Source organism: Phalangium opilio, unplaced genomic scaffold (assembly GCF_054372755.1).
Source record: "Phalangium opilio isolate 3A_F unplaced genomic scaffold, DU_Popi_V2 ptg000079l_1, whole genome shotgun sequence".
Classification (NCBI taxonomy): domain Eukaryota; kingdom Metazoa; phylum Arthropoda; class Arachnida; order Opiliones; family Phalangiidae; genus Phalangium; species Phalangium opilio.
In genome coordinates, this window is record NW_028324187.1 from 4,926,719 (window position 1) to 4,949,941 (window position 23,223).

A 23,223-nucleotide genomic window follows, 5' to 3' on the forward strand; every position below is an offset into this window, starting at 1 on the left:
GTATAGTTAAGTAACTGACCCCTTGTATTTGAAGCTCCGTTGTAACTACACCCTTGAAAAAAGCGCCGCTAACATGAATTTTAATATAATAACCCTATTCCCGTATGAAAAGAGAATTTTCTATAAGACTTTTATTTTAAGGATAGTTTTATACTGAACTCTCCTTAAAGTATACTAAAATTATGTATGAAATTTGCATAAAATTAAGGTTAGCCCAACCACGTTTAGAACTAACCTAGTCTCCAGTTTAAAGACATGTAAATATATACTTAAGTGCCATTTAATATTTTACATCAATAACGTTATATTAAAAAGTTTGATTTTTTTAAGCAATAAACCCATGTAAATTAAACTATTTTGCATAATCAAGTAACGATAATAGCAATGAATATTTTTATCTTAATATTTCTCCCAATTTTTGCAAAATTATGCAATATTAGGCCTTTGTTTTATGTTTTTGTATTATATTTAATAAAAAGTTAGAACAACATTGTAACATTCGCGTAGTATCGTGTGTCTAAAGTAGAGATATTATATTTTCTAACTTCAGATCATTTAATTTTGGTATTAACTGTATAGCCTAACTTTAATTGGGTTTTGATAGATAAATTAGAAGATATTTTTTTTAAATTATTAGCGTAATTTTGAATGATTTTTTTTAAATTGAGAGTCTCAAATCGTTTAAAATTTATAATATCAGAAGGGGATAATAGAAGAGAAGTATTATGTACTTCTGATAATATTTGTTGTAATGTCTTAAAGGGTGTGTCAATCCCACGCGGATTACAAACGCGAGCGAGTTATTTGAAGATTTTATTGGCTAAGTTTATGAATCTGTAGCTGAAAGTCGTAAAAACACTAAGACTTAAAAGATTTTAAAATAAGAAGTAGGTATTATTCCATTTTTTGGAAAATATTTGGTCATTAAATTAATTATTTTTAAGGGTTAAGGGTATTATTTTTAACCGTACTGTCCGTTTACGTATTGAAATCGATATGGAATTTGAATAAACAAGTGCAATTAAGATTTATATCAGATTTTAGAAGTGAGGAATTACTTTTGTAGAGTAGCTTAAAATATTAAGACAATTAAGTTATTATTAATTTTAGAAGAATCATTAATGATAGAGTAAAAGTATTAAGCTCAACAATTGTTACGTAAGAGAAGGCAACCAAACAACCTCTACTTTAAGAAACCCTGGTTGGAGTTAAGGTTATGTCTTAGAAGCAGTTAGAAGATTTTAACATACAGAGAATGCGCGAGTTTTCGAGATAAGCAAGTTCGCTGATATTTCTTGACCTTTTTAACCCCGATGTGCAATGCCAAGTTTTATGACCTACATGTATCTTATAAGTGTCGCCTAGTCTATTCCGCTGTTGTCTCTACCGCGCATTTTAACGCTACCATCACCTTATGAGTATTTATCAAAGACCACCATGCTTGCATTTTACCATTTTCATCAAAAACGTCTCAAAGCATTTTTACGAGAACACCCGATTTTAAAGAGAATATGCCAGGAAAATATATATACTAGTTAACATAAAGTTTATCACAAAACGACTTAAATCATTGTCTAACCACACGACAGAACATATTGTACCCTTCTTACGCAGTTATTCAATACCTTAACGTGACGTCATTATTAACTTCGTCACATTATGATCTTAAACATTCAATAATTTCAACCCCGGAGAAAAGTTAGGTTTAATTAACTGAAAAGTAGGTCTTTCTTTAAGCATGGTTAAATTGTTTTAAGTTGCATTTCTACTTTAAAAGTGTTTAAACATAAATTCCACTATGTCCTCTTAACTGCAAAGTCGTTAAATTTTGTCAATCTTAAGAAACCTGGGAAATTCTCGAGGGGTAACCCACTACTGTGTTTTCTTTAATTTTTAATTTTCTCCGTGTAACCCAATGGAATTTCATAGAACGTGAACTGGTCAAAAAGGAAGGTCTGGATGATTTTAGACTAATGTCATACAACATTTTGGACTCAAAATCACCCATAGAACTCACTCGCTGAACTAAGGTTCTATCATTATGCTTTTTGGAATAAGAACACTTCATTCTAATTTAACTTTCCAAGTGATTATTCCCTCGGAAAAGTTATTCTCGAGCGGTTTATCCATTTGGAATTTGATTTACTTTAATATATACTGGTATGCGTAGACTTAACCGTTTCCAATTCTTTTTATAGGCGTTTTAAGTTTTAGATATTTCTAAAACTAAACCAAGTTAAGTTGCTTTAGTTTTATTTTCTTAAAATGTTTTTCAAATTGATATTAGCACTATTGTCTAGCCATTTTGTAATCCTTTGGTTAGTGCATGCAGGCAATATTAAAAGTTCTTTATTAATTTTTAAAAGTATAATAGTTGAGAATTCTTATTTTTTTAAAAAGAAAACTTTTAATATACAAAACACCTTGATTTATATCCTCAAAGTGTTTTGTAGAATTTTTCCCATGTAGTCATTTGCTTATTTTATACATTTTAAAAGCTAAACAGCAGTCACGACTTACAGTTTTTAAAGTTTTTCACAAGGTGCTAGGCTATATCAAAACCGTATATTAAAAAGTTGACATCTTAACGTTTGGAAAAGGTGTCGCGTTGGCAGTGTCATATATTTTTAAAAACTTTTCGCGAGTAAACAATAATTTTAATATTTATGTTGCTTCAACAGTTCAGTTAGACAGTTTGTAATGAGTCGAATCAGCATGAACTGAACTGAGTAACCCGCACCGAGTTGTGAATAATCATTTGCCGACAGTATTATTCAATGTTGCAATGAGTCCAACAATATATCCATGAAATAAAGTATTTGTTCGAGAAAATCTATATTAAACAATTTGAATCATAATTTGAACTATAATTTCTGAAATTTTGAACTTGGATATAAAACTATGACAATCGTCCAATTTTGATGGGGGATTTAGAATGTATGTCCGCGCCATTAAAAGGTTTTTTCTTGCATTTTATTTAGTTCTTATTAAAAACTAATATATTACGTAATATAATACAGTTTATTAAGTTTTATTATGAATTAATTATTATTTTATTTCTCTATTTACAGTTTTCCGCAAACACAATGTTCCGCCCGAATTACCCATGCCGCATTTCGGTTTCTCAAAGGTAAGTCCATTTTAGTTTCTCTACATCTTATATATACAAGTTTGAGAAAGTGGTTTTGTTTGTTTATTAGTTAGCTTGTTTGATGTAGCGAACGTAATATTAGGTATTTAATTTGTATAACAACCGCGGTGAAACGATGTATTTCTATGGAGTTTTAAAGCAACGAGAACGAAATTCGAAATTCCCCCAAAACCCAACGCGTTCCGTTGCCGCGGCAGCCTCGCGTTTATGCCGTAAGCCGCCCCCAACTATAAGGTCAGCCAAAAGAGTCTAGGGTCAGATATGAAGGTTAAGTCGCGGTTTACCTATACCATACCCATAATGGGCCCGGTCTTCTTAAGGGTAGATACCTAAGTTGCGCAACTATCTACCTCGGGTCTACGCGCGTCCGAGAAGGAATCTCTCAACCGTGGGAGAGTTCTACTGAACTGAAAGATCGTTTTCGCGTCGGCAGTCTACAATAGGTTGTTTTATCTTATAGTAAAAGTCTATGATTACTCTTCGAACGAAGTTTTCCTCTACAATTTGTTTTAAACATACCTAGTAACACAAGTTTATTATAAGATATGTTCCTTCCATAAGTGTAACACTTCCTATGCTTCGTAATGCTAACTCTAGACTTACAGCTCAAGCTAGTTCGAGAACGACAAGCGAGAATTGAAAGGCTATACATTCGGTGGTTAATTTTGCAGGACTTCCATCTTCCTGTTTAGTCTGAACTTACTTAGGCATCGCTTTACTAGAATCTATGACCTACGTCACTTCATGACAAGCTCCAGTTTGTAACCAGTGACAAACTTTTGGAACAAATCTTATGAAATATGACCATATGCACATAGAATAAACAAAATGTAATGTATGCCAAATACATCACTTCTCTAAGTCTATTATTAACTTCTGCTATTAGCAATTACGAGTTACAAGTGTAGGTGGTTATTCGAAGTTGCTATATTCCGCGTCTTATCTGTAATATTAAATATGGAAACGCCCATAAATCATAACGGATAATTTTCACTTTCTTGAACTCAAAGAGAGCCCGGGTCAAAAGGTGAAATTAAGACCTTGGACTTTAAACTTTACCTTGTTCCAATAGGCTGATTTTATCTCCCAAATTTTATTTCTGATGCAACGCCTTATTATATACCTAAATTAAAAATGATTGGAATTAGGCGGGATTTGCGAGAGGCCATTTTTAAAGTGGATGACATTTCTTTGGACACTTTTGATACACGTTGGCCCATCATAGCCTTGTCAGAAGAGGTGTCCGAAAACATTGTAATTTTGGATTCAGATTAAAACAACTAAAAGAGTGGCGTACAATTTGAAAAGCAATGTGTTAAAACTACAGGCCCGTAGCCACGGGGGGGCACCAGGGGGCAATGCCCCCTCAAAAATATATCCTGCCCCCTCAAATAAGATTTCGGTTTGCCCCTAAATGCCCCCTAAAAATTTTCCAATGCCCCTTATCAAATTAACTTTTTATTTTGGTACACAAATATGAAAACTATTTAGAATGTATATCAACATATTTTAGACTTTATTGTCTTTATCTGTGTATATTCCTGATACACTTGAATTTTTTTTAGCTTTTGTCGTTATCCTTGATATATGTCGCTGGTTTTGTCATCCAGGACCAAAATATTATGTCGGGGTACAGCGAGGGGTCGGGCGTTTTGGAAAAAGTGTTCGGGATTTCGAAATCCAATTCGATTTCTTCGGATTCCGTTTGATTTCAGAATTCGATAAAATGCAATAATTTCATCGAATTTTGAGATTTTTCCCATGATTCCGTCGGATTTTGCTATTTTTCTCGTTATTTCGACGGATTTTGCGATATTTCCATTGATGTCGTTGGATTTTGAGATTTGTTACGTGATATCCTCCGATTTTGAGAATTTCCCCTTGATTTCGTCGGATTTTGTGATTTCTTTGGATTTTGGATTTCGTGATGGATTTCACGATTTCTTTACTGATTTTGTGATTTTTATGTTGATTTCGTGATTTCTTAGTTGATTTTGTGTTTTTTTCCTGATTTTATGATTTCTTTAATGATTTTGTGATTTCGTTGCTGATTTTTTATTTGATTTCAAAATCAGCATTAATTTCGGATTTCTTAAGTTGGATTTCACGGGTAGCGTACGGGAATTAATGAATGACCGACCCCTCGGGGTACAGACTTACATTTGACGCCTCAACAGCGACTTGCGAAGTTGCGAGGCAAGCTTTTCTTGCCCTACTCGCGTATTTTCACTTTAACGACGAGCTATGTCACTTGAAAGCAAGTGAAACTTAACTTCCCTAGCCTACGAAAAAGATCTGACTTGAAATTTAGATTTAGAATTGTTTATTAACAATTTATTTTTTTTAAACTTTTTAAAAAAAGTTTGATTTTCAATTGTTAAATGAGTGTCAATAATGAAATACCTGCGGAAATATTTATTGTCTGACATTTTGATATTTATGTTATTCTACTAAAAAAATTCCATTTGCCATGCCCCCTCACAGAAAAATACTGCCCCCTCTGCGTAACGTTTCTGGCTACGGGCCTGTAAAACTATGATGTCCATTACGCTTTTTGGCGCATGTCCTGTAGGCTTGTGGTATTATTGACAAAAGCGCACGGAGACGCTTAGCTACGTAGCGATTCCTCAAGTTGTGTATCCCGATATTTGATCATGCTTAATATTGACGTGAACATCTTTTAGACTTAATTTTATTCTGTTTTGTCCTTTATACAAAACATCTCTTCAATCCAATCAAAGAATTTTCACCACTAACACTTATTTAGACAAGATATCTGCATTTAAACATTATTGCAACATGCATACACTCGGTAACTTTTGGTGAATTGTTACATAAAGGTAGATGGTTCCGAAACTTCAATAATCCTTCAGGCAAAATTACCTTAAGTTTTTTTCTCCATGATTCCAATAATCTCAGTCTGGCATCTTACTCCGCGACGCTAGCGAAATTCTGACTCTTCGAGCCGGCTTTTTTTCTTTCTTTTTTTCCACCGATCCGCGGGATTTTAGGCGGATCTTTGGGTGCTCTCGGGGTCATTTTCTCACGGAACAACGGAGTAGACCTTTCCCCTCCCCATTTTAATTTTCTTATAGGGGTACCTCTTGTAACCTTTAACCTCTAAAGGGTATACCTATACCAGGTGTTACTCCGCGATTACAACCAGTATTGCTACGCGTTATTACATTTTACCTTAGCTTAACCCAATCCCGAATATTCTAGAATATTATATAATGAAAGTAAAAGTTAGAGAAATGTTAAGTAATAAAAACAATTCGTATGCTTGGACCGCCCCCTAACAGTCTGTGCCTCTTGGGGTGATGAAAATACTTGCACTTACAGCAAGTATAAGTTCTCTTAAGTATAATTTGTCTGTAGCAGTGCATTATGGGGCAATATAGACCATTCTATTAAAACACAGTCCTGAGGGAGGTCGCTACCTTCGTACCAAGATGCAACGCCAGGCGGAGCCCGGGTTCACAACTGACACTGCAACCTCTATCGGTGGCTCTTGGTGCCAGGGAAGTAACCCAAGATGGTTTCCTATCCCTTGTATGTTTGCTTCAATGCAGAAATTACGGGAATGGTCTATTGTTGTTGCAGAGCATCACCCTGTATACCCCATGATTTCTCTATCTTTAAGTTAACCTTTATAATATTTTATATTAATATAAATCGACACGGGAATTATTATTGATTGTATCTTGCGTTATACTCCCCGTTACTAATCATACTGCATTTAAATAACGATGACGTCACGGCGCCGAGGCATGCACCCAAACCCGGATTCGAATAGACGGATTGATAGCAATGAGGGCGTTGTCTAATTTTTCAATCAAAGGTTATTTTAATAAATATAATTTGTTAGAATTACAGATATATGTTATTTTTGTAAGTAAGATAATTATTTATGGGTAAATAGTTGTAATTATTGGTATAACTATAACCAACAAAATATAACCCGTTTCGCCTTCGGCATTACAGGAGTAACCTTAACCATTTCTTGAAGGAACCATGAGTTTGATTGGATGAATTTATCACAAATTTTAAACGCGAAATTAAATTTGAATAGGCTGTTTTTAAATCGAATAAAGATTCAATTTTAATCCAATAATAAAATAATAATAAGTAACTTCCTCGAATTTATATATAATAAGGGATTAGCTTATTTCTCTTTACACTTATCGGCTTTAAGTTGGATTTCAAGTGATAGTCGTTTAAGTTAATGAATTGTAATCTTGTGGGAGTTACTCGAAACAGAACAATTATTAATAAATAATTAATAATTGATCCTTAAAACATTTCGGACTCTTCGAAAAACGTGGAAAACATTCACTATCCCTTCAATTCCAATGAAATTTTTATAAATTGTTGTACGAAAAGCAATTTATTCCTTAACACTGGACAATTTACTGCAATACGAAATTGTTTATTATTATAAAATGAATACAGTAATCTCGTTTATATATATATATATATATATATATATATATATATATATATATATATATATATATTAGGAAAGGTATATAGGTTAATTTTAGTACCCTGCCTTTCATTGTACTAATTTCTATATGAAAAATGCATTGAGTGACACTACTCTGCAACTTGAATAGAATTATTTTACAAGGTCCACTTGATAGAGAGAAAAAGAAAAAAATTAAACGACAAAAAAGATGTATATAAAAAATAAATGGCGCACATCTTTTGAAATGGACAATAATTTTATATGTCTGGCGCCAGTCGGTCTAATGTTAACAACAGTATTTTTTATCAAGTTTTTTCTTCTTCTAGTTTAGTTTAGTCTTCCATATACCCCATGCTTTCTTTATTCATGTAAAAGTTTGGCTGCTTTTAATGTTATTTAGTTTACTGGATTTTGATAATCCTGAAAGCTGTCAAATTTCACAGACATTGTAAAAGGAAGCAGTCGCATCTGATTCTTTGTTGCTCAATTTTACATATGGATAGAAAAACATTGGAGATAACTTTCCCAAATATCCTTGGGCAGCGTATTGTTAAACTCTTTCTTAATTAGTATAGCTGCTAGAAAAACTTTAGCAATTCATTATGTGAAACTGTTTAAGCTGGGCGTTTGTCAGTCAGTCATAACGTATTGTTTTAGATGATTAAATTTATATTTATTTATTTGTTTATTTATTAGGCTCTGAGTGGATTTCTAATGATGATGACACAAAATGGGAAACTTCTTTACATATCGGACAACGCCGCCGAATACCTGGGACACTCTATGGTAAGTTTAGTGGTTCAAGTACTTATATAATGGAGATTTTGCAGCTGTTATTGTATTAAGTTAGCAGAACACCTTTTTTTAAAGTGAAAGTTTACTTAAGCCCAACTTCATTTCTCCAAATCCGGTAAAAATTTACTCTATTCTGCCTCATATTTTTGATATTTACGGGCCATTTGATGAGATTGAAAAGTGAAATAGTTTTTATCGCGTAAGGAAAACACCAAAAATTCAATAGAGTACTGGACATAAGCTTGTACATCGAACTATATATATTTTTCCAATAGTTACACCAGAAACCGCAAGCTAAAGAACATTAAATTTTAATTTTTGTTTTACTTTTCGATGACATGAAAAATTAACTTAACTTAGGCTAAATAAGTTTAGTTTTTCATTTTAATTATGGGTGCAATGATGTTAAAAATATAGTTATGATTAATAGCTCCAGTTTTATTTTTGGCTGTCTATGCCAGTCGCGACGACTTTGTCCAGTTTCAATTTATAAAATGGTCGCTCGTCGTTGGTGCAAACGGACTTGTCCTAGACTTGAATCATCTCTTTAATGAGTACAAGCCGAAGTTTCGCTCTCCTTATAAACAGTTTCTGATAGGGTAATTTTACCCGGGGTTTATTTGTAGTCCACTCTTAATTGTCCCTGATTCTTGGAACATAAAAACCCTTTAAGCGGCGAGATATGCCTAGAAGCGATGGTGCTAAGGGAGACTAGTATGGTCCAAGAGAAGAGAAAGTTCTTGGGTCTGATGGGAGGTTGGGTTATCATCGATAGCCCCAAGCCACTCGTCTCGATAATTGCCGATTCCGGGTTTGTGACCTAGTACTTATACTTTTACACAGACACACATCTCTACCTCCCCCCCCCACCTCTTTTTATATCATTAAAGAAAAAGCAAGTCCCGGACACGATAATCAAAACCCCTCCATCCCCTAGTTAGCGACCCTCCTATTATACATTGGCTTCTACCATAACTAACTTAATAGCAAATTTATTAATTGAAAAAATGCCAGTCGGTACCTTCGTAAAAGACCTGTAAGATTAATAATGGCTTATCTTATTTAACCCTGAAATTTATTTTCTACACTTTACAAAATTAAAAGGATCAAGCTAGTAGCGCGATATATAAATATTGTTTAGGAAAAGGGTGACTTTAATATTGGTTAAATGGCTAAAATCATATTGGTTTTAATGTTTGCAAGAAGTGATATCTAGTTTATTAGGGAGAAGGTATAAATTCGCCGTATTTCCAGCTTTATCTCCAGTCCAAACGTAGGTCCGGAGTTAATACCCGCCTCTAAATTACAACCAGCATCTCATTGGTTCTTGAAAACTCACGTCAGCGCCACGCGAATGACGAAAATTACTTGTATTTTCCGACTGAGGAGAGGCGAAATAGCCCGGTCTCCTTTTACGTCCCTCTTGTATTTTGAAAGTGGGACTGGGACTATGGCGCACGAATACTTAGGCATCTTATATCTTCTCCCTAATAAACTAGATATCACTTCTTGATGTTTGTGTTCTAATTTTTGTGTGTTTTGTGTTTATTTTCCATTGTGAACAGGAGGATTTGTTAATTCACGGTGACAGCGTGTACGACATTATCGAGAAGCAAGATCACCAAGTGATTCAAACGGAGTTACTTCGAACCCCCAGTCCTTTAAGCATAATTCCGGATAGTCGCATGTTTCTATGCCGGATGAACGTATCCCGAAATGCCAGAAGACAAATGCGATTCGGAGATCAAAAGGTCAGTTGCTTTGATTTTAAACTGTTAAACACCATTCGGTTTCTCGTGATTCTAGTTTTAACTCTATAAATACCATGAAAAGCAATAGGTCTTTCCATAAAAAACGCTAAAAATATCCTGGATGAAAGGTTCTCGAGTCAGTTCAATTCTCGTGGCAGCCGACCCAACCAAATTGGCACGAGCATTCTGCATTTTTATAATACCACAACAATATATCCTACCCTTTGACACATAAATTTCAAGAGTCTGACGCTCATAGCCTGGTTTTTATTTAAACCATACAATTATTTATGTAATAAAATCATCTGCTTCTGATAAAATTAATCTAACCTCATCAGCGCTCGCATAAATATGAGAAACTACTTTACAAAGATTAGCCATGTAAAATGTTGATCAACTTACACGATTACCACTTTAAAATGAAGTTTCTTAAAACCTTTGAAATAGATTTAGCGGTTTAAAACCTTCCAAAAGGGTAAACCTTAAAAATTGAATTAGAGTGATCCCGCTGTGAAACGTCATCTGTAGCGCTATCTCGTCATTTCTTATGAATAAGATATGAATGTTGTTGCCTTCCACGTTTGCCTCTATTGCGGATATACTCTAGAATCTTAGGAGTTCTTCTAACTATTACGGTTGGTTGTATATCAAAGAATGCCGACATGGGCGCGCTAGCTACAAAATAGAAATGATACATATAACCAATAAGAAAAATTCTTTAAGCGGTCTAAGACAGTCAGTCGACCCATAGCTATATTGCAATTGAAGGTAGCTCAACTATCGTTTTACAAAAAAGTTTTCAAAGTAAAGATGAAATTTTTTAGCAAACGTCTTAAGGCGTGCAGGCATTAATGTGAACTCCACATTTTCTTTTTTTTATTTCACAACTTGATGATTGTCCAAACATCAGCTCTTTGATAAATGAATTTCCTGCCTTGGGAAAAAATCTAACTCCTCTTTGTCTAAACTTTAGAAACACTCTTTAAGTATGTTTCTTATAGCTTATATAGCCTCTTTACGTAGCACTATTTTTTTTAAAAGGCCTTAACGTAAGTGAATTTCTCTATTAATATCATTCATTTAAAAACTTTAGAATAAAACAAGATTTTTTTTATTTCAATTTTATATTTTGAGGCCCAAAAAACAAACCCGCATCTCGGAATATCAGAGCTCCTTGAATTAATGGTTAAGAAACTTCGTCATCAGCAAAATTCAAAGCTGATCTAGATTGCATCAAAGAGAAACAAGTTGGGAAACTTAAATATTACCTCTCCGAGTCGAGAGGAGGACTATTTACTTGCTTATTTACCTGAATTTGCTATTATCACTATCTCAGAGTTAAGACTATTTAATAGTAATGAGATTAATAATTCCAATTTAATTTCTCTCATCATTTTTGCCTAATATTATTTACACTCTAATAATTAGAAGGGGATATACCTTAACCATTTCTCCAAGGAACTCTGATATACGATGAACAATTACCATTTTGCTCCTTATTTATTGAAAAAAATCTTTTCATCGTTAAAACCTTTATTAGTTTATTAATTGGCAAAGTTTCACAAAATTTTATTTTAATTAAAAACATATTGGGATTATAATTTTATGGATAATTAAATGGTCCAGCCAGGCTAACATTTTATAGCTACAATGAGAGAGAAAAATCATTGTTACAAACTTTGTTTTCAAGTACAAATGACTTCCGTTAATTTAATAGCAATTTTAAAGACACTTTTCGTACAAAACCGATTTAAAACCCTTTAACCAATCAGTTTATTACTCTCCTCACGATGTGAAAACAAGTCACGAACTTTGACGTGCCTAAATCTTTTGATTAGGGTGTGTATTGTGGGAGAGAGAGACATTTTGAGAATTGATCAACACACTATTTTCTAATCAAAGAAAGATACCAGCTTGCCAAAACATTAGTTTCAATAATTTCAATTCCATTTGGAACCTGAACAATAGATTCGTATTTGACAACTCTAAACATTTATAAAGCTTACTCGCAACAAAGCTATTATTTCCTAATCAATATTTCATAGTCTTTGAGCGGTGTGGAAGCGATGAAATACTTTGACAAATAAAAGCTAATAAAAACAATAGTTTCGTAGATCCGCTTTTAGTTTTAGGAAGTTTCTTTAGACACGACCATGTCTTGTAACTCAAAGGTAACAATAGAGATATTTTCAAATCACACTTTGATTAAAGTCTGATCGGATAGGTATGTACATTTAATTAAAATTAAAAAAAACTTAAAGACATTACTAGTTTCTTGAGATGGACAGTCTTGTGAGGTTCAAGGAAATTATAGGTGACAAAAGAATTAGTATGTCAAGTTTGATTTATGTCATAAAAAAGAACTATACGCTGTTGAATTTTGTTCAGGAAGGCAAACAGACTTTATGAAGGGAGAAATTGCTTACTTGAATCTATCATGTTACTTATGGGTTATTGCATTCGTTTCTTTGTAAAGTATGATATGAATTGCCAGGAAAATTAATGACTTCATTTCCAATGAACTAATTTCGGTTTTGTAAGTCCGGATGTAAGATGTTAGAAGATCTCAAATTCAAAGTTATGCTAAAGAAAAAATCTGTTATAGTGTTAAAAGTTGTTCCTATTCATAGACTAGTAGCGTCAATATTTCTTATGTCTGAGATGTGTTAAAGAATGTTTTTTCTATTAAGACATTTGCCCCTGTTTATAAAAGCCCCTGATAATTCCGCGAGGGTTGGACATTATCTATCTTTAAGGACAATGTTTAAGAAAGTTTAAAAGGGTTGCTTTACTGGGACGCGGTTCATTCTCCACTCTACTGAACAATTGCATTAATTCCTTACACAAATTAACACAGGAGTGTCTTAACTATTATTTCAAGAAATACCTTTAAGAGATTTGAAAATATAGATGGCATGAGAAAAACTGGCAAGTATTATACCCCTTGATAGATAGTGTTGGCCCCTACGGAGCGTATTTCATATTCTTTCTGTCTATTGAAATTTTCTAAAGTTTAATTTAAATTCGGTTTTCTCTATGAGCAGTTTTTAATTAATCAAACCTTTGGGGAAATCTCATGTTGGTATTTTGACAGTTTAGGATAAGAAGCACCCAAACACAAAAGGACGAAATAGAAACACATTTCACATTCACACTCGAATCACTCGTACGTACAAAGAGCGGGAAAAATTAAAATGAACAAAATACAATAAAGCATTTCAATCGATCTAAGAACTTGCTGTTATTAAAGGGCTAGTTAAATATAACTCTAGGTTAGGTGGTGTGTCGGAGGAGACATTTGAAACCATTTTATGGTTTGCGTTACATCCCCTTTAAGGCCACAATAGCGACATCACCCCGAGAGCGAGATATTTCTGCAACGGTTCAGTGGTTCAGAACTGAAAATTGATATGAAATCGCGACATCTAACGACGATATACGATGACAGATGATAGGCTATAGTTGGCCAATTTCTAACTTAAAAAAAAATCCCTCTACTATAATGATAATGATTGTTTCCCTTGTTAAAAACGCTAATTTGTCGGCGTGCTTTTTGCTTTTATCAGTCCGGTTTGGTTTCAAATTAAAGACGCTGTATTGTAACTTACTAACCCGAAATTAATTGCTTAGCCAATTAAGTGCCTACAATGAAAAATCATAAAACTAACCGAGTGTAATTGTTTTAATAATGAAAAGCTTAGCTTGTTAGCTTAGCTTTCGTAATAGTTGAATGAAAAGCCGATAAGAGCGATTTAAGATTTTGGTTAACGAGGACATTGTTGATTGTTCACTCGCGAGACTGATATTAGTAAGTTCTAAGCGTGTTTAAGCGTTTAAACAAATCTTTAAAGCGTTAAATGATCTATATCCGGTTTGTAACCAACCATCTTTGTTTCTCTTCCATCGTCAATTGGCCATATTTTTTCCCTATCTGTTGAAAGAATGGTTTGCGGAATTGCAATTAACTTTGATGAATGATTCAGTTTTATAAAAAAAACATCTGCGCTGTGATTGAATATCTATTTCAACCTACGAATTCACATTTTTATTGGTCTATATACAGAGTGTCCAAACAGTCTCGTACAGGACTGAGTATTTTAGGCCTACTGAACTTCTTATCATTATTAAATTGAACCTCCGTCTTTCCACAATTTTTAAATCGCATTAATTTCATCCACTTTATATTCTAATCAATTATATCGATACAATTTCTCATTGTTTAACAGGTGGTGTTAGTGCAGGGTCATTTCGTCAGTTTCTTACCACTGTGCAGTCGTAATGAACCCGTCTTTCTATCTACTTGTACCCCTGTTGCCATGCCCGAAACTAGGGAATGCGTCGTTCAAGGAAGCACAAATGTCTTCACTTCAATTCACTCCATGGACATGAAGTTTCTGCACATTGATCGCAAGTAAGAAAACTTCCTTTGTCTTTCCTTGGACCTAATGTTAAATTAATTGTTTATTTTTTTCACGCAATTCTAACTATATTGGAATAGTGGTGAATATTGAATATACTTAAGTTCTGGGAGTAGGTTAACGATATACTTTCTTAAATTTAAATATCATCTACTATACAGTTTAATTGAATATTTAATTAAGATTATAATCTAAGTAACAACATGTGGCTTTAAATAATTAGATCCACAAAATCTAAACAAGAAAATGTTGAGTTAAGATCAATAGTAGAAATTTATCGAACTTGAAGTCATTTGAGAAATAGAAAACTTTAAATATATTTTTTTTTATTGGACATATTGTTTTATTAAAACATCAAAACCCTTATTAGAAAATTTGTATTGCTACCAAAATCATTGTAACTTGAACTAGTTGAATTCACTTTCCAATTTGTAGCGGAAAATGAATTCATACAATTTATTTTTTCTAGGATATTTTAGTTAAAAAAAATTTCAATTAAATCTTTCAGACCAAAAAATATTTAAAATAATTTCTTTTTTTCTTAAAACGCAGCGGTGAATTCCATTTATGTTGCACGAAGTCGAGCTTACAAGGTCTTTCGTGGTATGAGCTGGTTCATTGGGAACATTTAAAAGAAGCTCAGTCCAAGCACAGACTTAGTAAGTCACTTTTTTTTCATTGAACTATTCTAAGTTAATATTAAAAGGAATTTTCTTATCCGCTATGATGACGTCATAGAGAAATAATTTTTCACCTTTTAACGGGGCTAATCGTGATATTCAATTGGATACCCTATCGAAAATATCCGATCTTGCCAAATTAGAGGGTGGACCCATATGCCTTGCATTTTAAAATGTATAGTAATTCGAAAACAATTTTAAGATAAAATTGATCCAGTATGTTTTTTATAAAAGCGCGTATTGAAGTTGTAAAGTGGTAGTCTCACCCCTTTTTCAAATAGTTTATTCAAGAAGAGATTATATATTTTAATTTAATAAGTGTTAGGAGAGGCCAATAAATTACACCCTTATCTAAAACTACACCGGATGCGTTAACTATGATCAGTTGAACACAGATTGAACTAATTACTCTTCCAACATGTAAATATAAATATTTCAAGCATTCCTTTTGAAGTTTGTGTGACTACTCCTTTAAGTCCGTAGGCGCTGTTCGTGATATATCAATATTGGATAGAAATTTCAATGTATATCAAATTTTCCTTGAAAAAAATATTTATCCATTGTCGAAATTAATTGATGAGGAAATTTTTCAATATAATTCATTTTTTAAAACCCTATATTTAAAAATATTTTCTAATGTTATTAAAATGAATATTTATTGCCCGAGGATATGGGTTTTAAATTTCCAAAGTGTTTAAGTATAATAGAAATTTCGATACATCCAGACATCGATCGTGATAAACTTTAAAATTGATTTTAAGGTGCTACTTATCGACCAAAAATTTAATTAGCCCTCCCTTCTCTTATCAAAAAACATAAGAACTTTGTAATCATGCACCCTGAGAGGAATGGGCGTTTCTTAATAGCTTCGCGTTATTTAAAATTCTTGATTTAAGAATGGGTTCTGTTGTTCAATTTCGACAGTATAGGGTACAGATTTTAAAACGGTTAAATGAAGTTTGGCTCACGACTATAGCCTTTAGTGAGACGAGATGTAATTTCAATTTAAAATAAACAGAGACACGTAGGTGCAGGAAAGTAGTTTCGATGGGTGTTGATCCGGCACTGCCCCAAGTTTCGGAGATAACGCACTTCTAAGTTCTGTAGTTAATTTAAATATGAAGGAATTGTGTCTGTTTAACGAAATTATGTTCATTTTAAAGATCAATTTAATTAGATTAAATAATGTAAATTTAAAAAGATTTCACTGTGATGGAGACGAGACATACCCTATTTTATATTAACCCCTTGCAGTGTCGGATTACCCACTAGGCACTGTCAGCACGTGCCCAGGAACCCTATAACTCAGAGGGGGGCCCAATGGTCAGCCTTAAGCTCTTAGCTGTCATATCGCTGTCGGCCCCCGAACGCCTAGTGCCCAGGGGCTCCCGAGGGTGTTGATCCGGCACTGTATAGAATTAACGAATCTCCTTTAGTCTGTCGTAGCATTTCACCGTCCCTTTAAACTATTTTGTTGTTAGTGACTTCTTGATGGAGCCTGAGGATCCCTTTTTATTCTATAGCAATTATAGGGTCGAATACGCCGAGCGACTTTCAAATTGGATAAGTCGATTAGCCCCAGATACGGAAGGGTCAACGTTAATAGCAGAGATGAATTTTTATCATAAAATACTTCCTCTAAATTCTCATTTTCCTCATACGGGAATTGACCATATACAATATATGAAGTAAATTAATATGAAATTATTAAATATACGTAATATAAAAATTACTAAGTGTATCGCCCACAATATTGGCCTGCAATCCATTGAAGAAATAAATTCTTCCCAAATTTTCGTAGGTCAAGTCTATTATTATCAACCTGCACCACGTAAACCCGCATTAGTGATTAAAAATTAAGTGATTACCAATAAAAGTAACGCATGGATAGCTTCAAATTAATTAACTTCTGATGAGTAGGGAAAGAAAACCCACATCATCGTGAGTTACTTTATCTTTAATCCAGTTTCTCATATTTGCTTCAATTTTTTAGTTCAATTATTGACTTGGACATTTCTTTCCTTTTCAAAGTTATCCAAAAACTATTTTTACTGTTCCAATCCCATTTATTTACAAGATTTTAAAAGTAGTATTTGTTCCATCCATACCGAAATATATAGCGGGTTTCGTACCTTACCCCTTTTTGACCTCGACGGCTGTCAAAACATCCTTATTCATTTTAATTTTAACATTTTTGTTGTATTAAGGTATTTTTCCTGGTTCAAATTAGTTTTTAAATTGCGGAAAACTTTAGATACGTCAAAGGTAATCAGTGCGGTTCCAAAGGGTCGGATATTTAATAAATCTTACTATAGTTCTTACTACTTAACCAGTTTCTAATGTTGATTATCCTTGGAAAAATTTGAAATTTTTTCAATGTTGATTTAAGTTAAAAATTTCAACATCTTCACGATTTATTTTTTAAAAAATTATTTGTTTCATTTCAGAATGAAATATGTATAAATATAATTTATATAATTTAAAATCTATTTATTATTTCATAGTAACTCAATCAGAACAAGAGCGTTCCTGCATTTTGTTGCTTCGTTTGCAAACGGGACCCGGAAAGTGGATTTGGGTTCACGTTGTACTTCAAGTCAAAGACGGTTCGGACAGTTCCCAACAACCAGTCATCGTCTGTACTAATCAAGTACTTAAGTAAGTACATGAACCTTAATTACCTATTAGGTTAAAGGAGCATTTAATTCATTGCATGATTGGGTATCACTATTTTAAAAATTCTAAAATGGACTAAAGATCAAAAGGTGTTTTGAAATCTTCATGAACCTATATACTTGGGTAAATCGGTAGAATTATAATTAATTCAAACTCTTCCGCTCAGATTGAACTGATTGTTGCAAAATATCTTATAGAATAGATATACTAATAATAAAAAGAGCTCTTTCAATTATACCTCTTTATGCAATTACCCTAGTTTAGTTTGGTGCAGTTTTTCATAGAAGAACGGTATTGTTCTATTGGTAATCAGCTCGCGGTGATGATCTCTTGAACTCACGTTTTACAAGCTAGCTACCCTAGATGAATTAAGGGAACCGCACCCATTCATAAGGAAAACAATCTTGTTCATTACGCGTAAAGAAAAGAAGATAAAATAAACTCGGAATCGCCGGGGGATCATAGAGAATCAGTCTCATTTTCCTTGCATGTCAGTTGTTGGAACATTTTTATGAATTTTGCAGTTTGAATGTTTTCGCTGATATGCTAACGTAACAGTGTGGCTTGGGTACTGCTTGCACTGTAGATTCTTGTTCATTTTAATCGTTACTTGATGGTTTTATGCATGGCTGAAAAATTGCTAAGGTCAAGGGTTACTGGGGCCAGTTCCAATAGAGTCAAGTATATATTTAAAAATGGCAAAACTTAGATGTCAAATCTTTTTTTAACAGTGAAAAGGAGGCGCAGGTAATGAGAGCAAACAGTTGGTTATATCAATTCTACTCGTTACATTCCAAAATGCATTATGGGTTGGCGTACGACACTCACGCTACTCGTTTACCAACGCCGTATTACTCCGCCACCATGTTACCATTTCATCACGCTCCGTTGTCTACATCGAGTGAAACAACAACCCCCGCGCACGCCCATCTGCACCAACACCAACATGGACATCATCACCCTCCAACATACCACCCGCACATGTCTCAACCAATTACCCCGCAAAGCCTCAATGGATCCGCGACAACCAGTGTCTTTCAACATTATAACAATCCAGCGGGTCTTCAAAATCATCCATTAACACCTTATGGTATCAACCTCAATCATAATCCAGTAAGTGTTGATATGACACCGACGCGATGGCCACCACCCGGAAGTTTAAAACGACCCGCGTCACCCGATACTAATCAAGAGAACCCTCCGCCGAAGCATAATTACAATTTGGAATTGTGCAAAGGATTTCAACCACATCATCCTCCAGTTAACAGTCTGCCAGGGTATGGAGTTTACCCATCTAGTGCAGCTACTGGATTATCAATTTCTTCTTTGGGAAGCATGGTTTCGAGGTCGCCTAGTTATTTCGAGGCTGGAGGAACGCAATTATTGTCGTCTCCGGTACATTATCCGACTATAAGTCGATTTAGGAGTCATCATAAGTCTTCAACCTCATCTGAAGACGAGGTTGAACAGTCATTGACACCAACTAACACGGAGGATGTTTCGAATTTAATTACTTCACCGAGCTACAATCGTAATGGTTCTCACAATAATAGTACTTGTAATACCACTTACTTCAACTCGTCTACCAATCCGAGGGATACCGTGTTTCATAATGATCATCGTATGTCCAGAAGAATGGTATCCGAGGCGTATCACGCCATCTATAGGAGGGATGATTACAATAACTATTCGGATTTTACTAGCAAAACTTATCACCCTGATCGGCCCGAAAACTCGACAATTGTTAATTTTAAGGATATACCCCGTGATTTAGATGGAAATGGATTTTCCGGTAAATTGTACCCCGAAGTGTCGTGTGACAACAAATACTTAAATCGTGATTTACATTCCCATGCGGTGACGCGTTCGCAGAATCGTGATAATTATAAACATGACATATCCCGTGGTTTTAATCATCAAGATGGAAATGGATTCTCCGACAAATTGTACCCTGAAACCTCGTGCCACACCAAGCATTTAAATCGTGATTTTCATTCACTTCCGGTGAAACGTGCGCAGACCAGTGTTCAAAGCTCACCGCGCAATTTCCCCATGCCTGAAACTACCTGTACCGCATCCGCGGTAACTTTAAACAATAAGGACAAAGATCATCGTTCCTATTTGGGCAAAGACTCTCCTTCCGTCCAGGAAGGTTCGCCTTATCCGGTTTACGAAGAAATTGGCAAACCTGTTGAGTCGAATTCCTCACGACCTCTATCAAGGTCATCGACCTCGAATCATTGTTCCAGCGATAGTAATCACAGTCGAGAGTGTCACGATAGTCGAAACAATAGTGATAGTGCTAATAATCCTCGTTCACCTTCTAATTAATCTTCTTAAACTTTGATAAGTAATTATCGTGTACTGTTACTTTTATCATAATTTCAATTTTCTTTTGCCTTAGATTTCTGTGTAAAATTAACTGCGCTTTCAAAATATGTAGGCCTATACTTCGGATTTTTAAAAGCCACTATAGCTGTTTAAAATTTAAGCCTTGGTCTATGCTATTCAATAGCGTAAGTTTATAAAACGTGTTCCGTAAGTCTGGCATTGCTTACGAGGCTGGAAATAGTGTAAGTGAAACGTCATTTGAGCTTTACAAGAACCAAAATAGAGCAACGCAATAGAAACTAACGTGTTTGTAGTAGAACTACATCCCACAGGATGTGCCTTAGTAGGAACACATATATTATAAACTTATGGCAATTTTTAATCTAGCTTTTAAAATCAGTTTGAATTTAACTCTTTTCGTTATCAATAATTTTTATCAAGCAAAAACAATTGGTTATATTTTAGCATTCGTGAAAAAGAATCTTATCTAACTTGTCTATCAGCCGTACAAAAATATTTGCCCAAACAAAACTGGTGTCTCACGAAATTTACCAAAAATTGAGGGCTATATTTTCTTAAATTTTAAAACTTTTTTATCAAATACAACGAATTTTTCTTCTAAATTTGATGCAATTCCTCGTACATAACGAATTTTTAAATACTAGCGCGTGTTGCAGCGCAATTCATAAAAGTATGGCATGTTGCCAGTGTAATTAACATTTGTGCAACTTCATCTTCCTAGAACTATTGGTGTGAAACATTATTTTGTTTTAATGTTTGCGACATAGATGAAGTTCATTAGCATGAATAAATTAACGTTAAACCTCATAGGAGAGAAATTATCCCAGTAATCTGTTATAATACTGAAATTTGTGTAGAATACGCTACTCTGTTGTTGTATTGGTTACCGTTTATGATAGAAGCATTTAAATATATTTTTGTGTTAAAATTTTAATTTTGCTTGCAAGGTATTATTGCAAGTGAGTGCGCTGTAAATAAGCCAAATACAAAAAGATAAAAATAACCAGAATATTATTGTAGATAACGGTAACTAAATCAAAACGTTCAAAATTAATTCAATTTAAGATGACCGACAAATTGGTTTTAAAAATCGAAAATTGTACAGCTCGTTAGGTTGACTTTTACAAAGTGCAGTGAGAGAGTTCGGAAAAGGTTTTAGACGCCATTTTCCAAGATGGTGGTGAGGTAACACTAAGTTGAGTTAGTCTAGTAGTGTAATCAAATTAAACCTTGCAAGGAGCGCAGTTTAACGAAGGAGATTTGTACTGTAATTCTTATTCACACACTCACTCGCTCGGCTTAATATCCCGGACTACCTCATAGTTTGCGACAATTCCCATCGAAATTAAAACACGGTTGCGAAAGAGTTACATTCCAAGTAACCATCGTTTATTCCAAATTCAATATTTTTCGATTCAAATTTTTGTATTAATAACAAAATTTCGAAACTATTTTTACAAATTAGATTTTTTTTTTGTAATGATATAATAAATTGAAGCGCGATAAGGTTGTGAATAATTAAAATAATCCGTCCATATACAAATATAAAATACTGAAATCATTTTATTTTAAAATTTTTAAAAATGGATTTATTTAAAAAAAAATTTTTGGCTACTTAAAAATTTGAGTGAAATTTAAAAGTTTTTATAATGGAAGTTTTCCAAGAACGAAAAAAAAACACAAATGGTATAACGGTATTTAATTCTACGTTAGTAATTAGTAAATATTTGTCATAGTTTTTTTTTATAAGTTAGGCATAAATTTTTTAATTATCTTAACTCGAGACCCAAACAGTATTTTTTCAAAACTTGCCGATCTGTGAGATAAATGAATTAAAAAAAATAGATAATAAATTATTGTTGAAAAAAACTTACTGAAGTTTTTATTTTTGATTTCTTACTTTGTGCTCACAAATACACGTGCCTTTTCTATAGAATACCACCCTGAATTTGGGAAAACACGTGAATGTAACACCCTGTATTTGAACGTTAAAACAATAGGGGACGATTGTTAGTAACACGTGCGTTTTGGGGGTCATTAAAGGTTACTTAAACATTCTGTCGATGAGTTGAGGAGGATTCTGGGAAAACGTTAAGCGCAAGACAAACAAATCCCGGAATCTACGCGGGAGACTGATACAAGATCGATCAGATGTTCAGTTTTCGTAAAGGACGAAGATCATTTTAAAGATTTGATTAAAAAAATCCCCTGAATTTTCCGTAAGTAAATTTTTAGCCACACATCGTAAAAACGCGGGTTTAAGTTTTGTACATAACAAGTCAACGATAGTGGTAGTGGTGTTAAGAACCTTCATTAGGTCGACTAATTTAGTAATTTAACACTACGAGGTAGACTTCCCCGTTAAGCACTGGGGAATATCTCTATTGGACGACGTACCCCTGACGTATTCGTCCAATTAGGGTAATCCCCAGTGCTTCAATTGGAAGCCTAACGCATAGTGTCCATTACGGAAACTTAATTGCTTGTATCTTCTTTATTATTGTAGATAGAATCATGGTTCCAATTGATATATTCATTATTTTATACGCTTTTTTGATTAAAAAAGTAAATGTATAGTCCTAAGTATCGCTTAAACTCTATTATATATTGCTTTACAAGTACGTTTGCACGTGTATATACAGATTAGATTAGTATGTAGTAATATAATATTAAACTCGTGCCAACGGCGTTATTTTGTTATTGCTAGTGTCATCTTGTTACATTGTACAAGAAAGCTCAAATCTTACGTATAGAAAGTTCTATCTTCATAAATTTTCAACTTGAACTTTTTCTCAGTTGGGTAGTCGCTGTTTGCTTCGAAATAGATTATAGATAGACGGTCTTTAGAGTTTGCACCTCCGCGGGGTTTTGATGTCAGATGTCCCGCTAAGAAGAGGTCAACTTCCGGAGGGTCTTCCGATGAAAAAGAAAA

General features: G+C 33.8%; 1 protein-coding gene across 2 annotated transcripts in view; it reads left to right on the plus strand.

Annotated features, from left to right (window-relative positions):
• LOC149654310 (uncharacterized) overlaps window positions 1-22,152 on the plus strand; it is a 35,613-nt gene extending 13,461 nt beyond the window's left edge. For both annotated transcript variants that reach the window (XM_089845758.1, XM_089845759.1), the window contains exons 3-9: window positions 3,072-3,130; window positions 8,316-8,405; window positions 9,980-10,165; window positions 14,392-14,576; window positions 15,136-15,242; window positions 17,768-17,921; window positions 18,671-22,152. In XM_089845758.1, coding sequence (XP_089701884.1) covers window positions 3,072-3,130; window positions 8,316-8,405; window positions 9,980-10,165; window positions 14,392-14,576; window positions 15,136-15,242; window positions 17,768-17,921; window positions 18,671-20,270 — 2,381 coding nt within the window. In that variant the 3' untranslated portion in view covers window positions 20,271-22,152. The remainder of the gene's footprint in view (window positions 1-3,071; window positions 3,131-8,315; window positions 8,406-9,979; window positions 10,166-14,391; window positions 14,577-15,135; window positions 15,243-17,767; window positions 17,922-18,670) is intronic.
• The last annotated feature ends 1,071 nt before the right edge of the window (window positions 22,153-23,223 follow it).